Raw genomic sequence first — 3,905 nt, forward strand, 5'->3', positions numbered from 1 at the left:
GCCCCAGCTGTCCTGGAACTCACTGTGTAGACCAGGCTGGCCTTGAACGCACAGAGATCCACCTGTCTCTGCCTCCCAAGTGCTAGGATTAAAGGCGTGCGCCACCACACCCGGCCCATAGACCAGACTGTCTTTGAACTCATAGAGATCTACCTGCCTCTACTTCCTGAGTTCTGGAATTAAAGGCATGCGCCACCATGACTGGCTATATCTAAGTGTTTTAAAAAACTTATTCTTTTTTAAAAATATTTACTTTTTTTTTTTTGTATTTTTTGAGACAAGGTCTCCTTGTAGCCCCAGCTGTCCTGGAACTCACTATGTAGACCAGGCTGGCCTCGAACTCACAAAGATCCCCCTGCCTCTGCCTCCCAAGTGCTGGGATTAAAGGCGAGCGCCACCACACCTAGCAAAAATGTTTACTTTTATGTGTATGAGTATATTGCCTGCATGTATGTGAATGTACTTGTGTCATGCAGTGCCCAGGGAAGTCATAAGAGGGCATGATTCCCTGGAAGTGAAGTTACAGACAGTTCTTAGCTGCCATGTGGGTGCTGGGAACTGAACCTGGGTCCTCTGCAAGAGCAGTCAGTGCTCTTAACCGCTGAGCCATCTCTCCAGCCCCTTAAGACTTATATAATTTTAAAATATTATTTTGTGGGGCTGGAAGGAGAATTGAGGGAATAGCTCAGTTTTGTGAGTTTTGGTATTGATCCTACATGAAGGGAGAGGCCCCATGGCCACACTGTCCTTTAAGATGTGGGATAACACTCCATCATTGGGGTGGATGATTGATGATACATCCACCTGGGGGTTCCGGGCCATCCCAGGAAAGTTCTCCAGTGGGACTTAAAATAGGAAGAGACTACTTGCCTTAAATATTAGAAATGGGGGGCTGGAGAGATGGCTCAGCGGTTAAGAGCACTGACTGCTCTTGCAGAGGACCTGGATTCGATTCCCAGCACCCACATGGCAGCTACCAACCGTCCTTAAAACTCTAGTTCCAGGGGAATCCAAAGCCCTCTTCTGACCTCTGCAGAATTGCACGACACGGGTGCACTCACATACATGCAGGCAACACACTCGTACACAGAAAATAAAAATAAATAAAATATGTAAAATATTTTTAAAAATATTAGAAATGGACTATTTCTTGCCACAGTGACAAGAAGAAGCACTCATGTACTGTCTTTCCTCTTTGTTTTCATCTCTGTAGAACCCAGAAGTACCATGGCCTCTGACCTAGAGAGTAGCCTCACCTCCATAGACTGGCTGCCCCAGCTGACTCTCCGGGCTACCATCGAGAAGCTTGGGAGCGCCTCCCAGGCCGGGCCTCCAGGGGGCAGCCGCAAGTGTTCCCCAGGCTCCCCCACAGATCCTAATGCCACCCTGAGCAAAGATGAGGCAGCAGTCCACCAGGATGGCAAGCCCAGGTACAGCTACGCCACTCTCATCACGTATGCCATCAACTCTTCTCCAGCCAAGAAGATGACCCTCAGCGAGATATACCGCTGGATCTGTGATAACTTCCCCTATTACAAGAATGCTGGTATTGGGTGGAAGGTAGGACTGCTTTTATGACCTGGGCTCATACTCAGCTTTCGACAGCTCTTTTCTTTATTCCTGTTTCTTCCTATAACTCAGTCTAGTTCACTCTGACTTGTTTCAGGGGCATGTAACTCAAGTTCTCCTATGGTCTACCCCCTACTTTTGTCTATTTTAGAATTGAACAGCCTTCATAAGCTTTATCATGGAAACTCCAGTGATGCCAAACCATTAAGTATAGTTATAGGATGGCAGGATGCTGTTGGTCATCACACCCTCTTATCTTCTGGTTCCTTAAGGCCACTCTGCTATGTTCAAGTCACTGAGCAAGGCATGGTGTGATGGTGTGACTCGTACTTAGTAGGAAACTCACCAAATTTCCATAGCTTCACTGCAAATTGTCATCAGCTTTGAAACACTGTATCCTAAGGAAAAAGCCTATAATTAGGTCCTTTAACAATAGCTGGTCCACTAAACAAATAATGAGCTTAGATTGTTTGGCAGAGATGAAGGAGACCTTACTCCTCTTTGGAAGCTGGAGAAAGAAGGAAGACGGATAGTAAAAAAAAAAAAAAAAAAATTCAGCCAGGCATGGTGGTTTAATCCCAGTGCTCTGGAGGCAGAGGCAGACATTCTAACTACATAAAAAGTTCAAAGCCAGCCTGGTCTACATAGCAAGTTTCAGGCTAGCTGGGGCTACATAGTGAGCTCCTGTCTCAAAACAATTAATAAAAAGTCAGCCCTCATGTAACTCAAGCGGCCCTCAAATTTACTATGTAACTGAAGCTGACCTTGAACTCCTGATCCTCCAAGTCTTGGGATGACAGGTATGCACTGCCATGCCTGGCTTTGTTGTAAAGTTTTGGAATGGCAACACATTTGCCAGTTGTTGAGTAGGAATGGGAATTAAATATGTTTTCTCACCTCTATAAATCACCAGTTGAAAGTAGCTAGCCTTTTGTGGTAAATATGTCCCTGCTAGACTACAGCTTCCAAACCCCAACACATATGTATAGCATGTCTTTTCTCCACATGCACCATTCTGTGGGCTATGAAGGTGGTCTGTGCCTTTCTTTCACTCCTGATTTTTTTAAGTATTTTATTTATTATTTTTATTTTATGTGTATGAATGTTATGCCTGCATGTAGGTAAGTGCACCCGTGTCATGCAATGCCTGCGGAGGACAGAAGAGACTATCAGATCCCTGGAACTGGAGTTACAGACAGTTGTTAGCGGCCATGTGGATGCTGGGATTTGAACCCGGGTCTTCTGCAAGAACAGTCAGTGTTCTTAACCTCCGAGCCATCTCTCCAGCCCCAACTCCTGATTTTTTTTTTTAAAGTCTGTGTGTGATATGTTTGTGTGCACACATGTTTCTGTGTGTTAGTGTAGGAGTGAGGTTGTCACAACACCAGTGGGAAGGTCAGAAGACAACCTTGGGTGTTGGTCCTTCCCATCTGCTGTTTCAAACAGTGCCACATCATTGTTCACTGTGTGCATCAGGCTAGCTGGCCTGTGAGCTTCCAGGGATTCTGTTGCTGCCTCCCTTCTGGCCGTAGGAGCACCAGGATCACAGACACACACTACTGGGGATTCGAGTTCAAGGCCTCATACTTTCGTGGCAAGCGCCTTACTCACCGAGCCACTTCCCCAGCCCACACCCTTGACTTTTATCTTGTTACACTGTATAAAACAGTGTCAAAATATTGCTCTTTTGCTTTTCATAGGGAATTGAAGAATGGGATAGTGTGATTTTTGAGGCACTTCATTTATTTATTTATTGGTGTTTGTGTGTGTATACATGGATGCCACAGTGTGTGTACGGGTTAGAAGACAGCCTTGAGTGTTGGTCTTTGGTTTTCACCTGGTTTGACGCAGGTCTCTCACTGACCACTGCTTTGTCAGACTGGCTAGCCTGCAGTCTTCCAGGTGTTCCAACAGCTGTGCCTCGCACCTCACTGTAGGAACTCTGGGATTACAGATATGTGCTGCTGCATTGGGTGTTTCATGGATTCTGGGGATTTGAAGTCAAGTCCTTGGGCTTGGGTGTCAAGCTTTTTATCCACTGAGCCATTTCCCTAGCTCCTACTTTTAAAAATCATCATTATTTTTGTTTGTATGTATACATTTGTGTTTGTGTGTTTGTGTGTGTGTGTGTGTCATGACATGCATTTGTAGGACAGAGGGCGACTTTTTTGTGGAGTTGGTTCTTTCCCTTCCACCATTAGTTCTAGGGATTGAACTCAGATTATCAGGGTTGTGTAGAGAGGGCTTTACCAACTCTTTGTCTCCCCCTTATTTTAGATGTTTGTTTATATTTTATTTATTTATTTATTTATTATTTATTTATTTATTTATTTATT

At 44.8% G+C, this 3,905-nt stretch overlaps 1 protein-coding gene across 1 annotated transcript in view; it reads left to right on the forward strand.

Moving 5' to 3' along the window:
- Foxj2 (forkhead box J2) overlaps positions 1–3,905 on the forward strand; it is a 26,553-nt gene that overhangs the window by 8,460 nt on the left and 14,188 nt on the right. Inside the window, exon 2 of the mRNA XM_008825332.3 lies at positions 1,214–1,560. Within this exon, the coding sequence (XP_008823554.1) occupies positions 1,228–1,560 (333 nt within the window). The 5' untranslated portion in view covers positions 1,214–1,227. The remainder of the gene's footprint in view (positions 1–1,213; positions 1,561–3,905) is intronic.

This window comes from Nannospalax galili, unplaced genomic scaffold (assembly GCF_000622305.1).
Source record: "Nannospalax galili isolate Female #2095 unplaced genomic scaffold, S.galili_v1.0 scaffold589, whole genome shotgun sequence".
Taxonomy (NCBI): Eukaryota; Metazoa; Chordata; class Mammalia; order Rodentia; family Spalacidae; genus Nannospalax; species Nannospalax galili.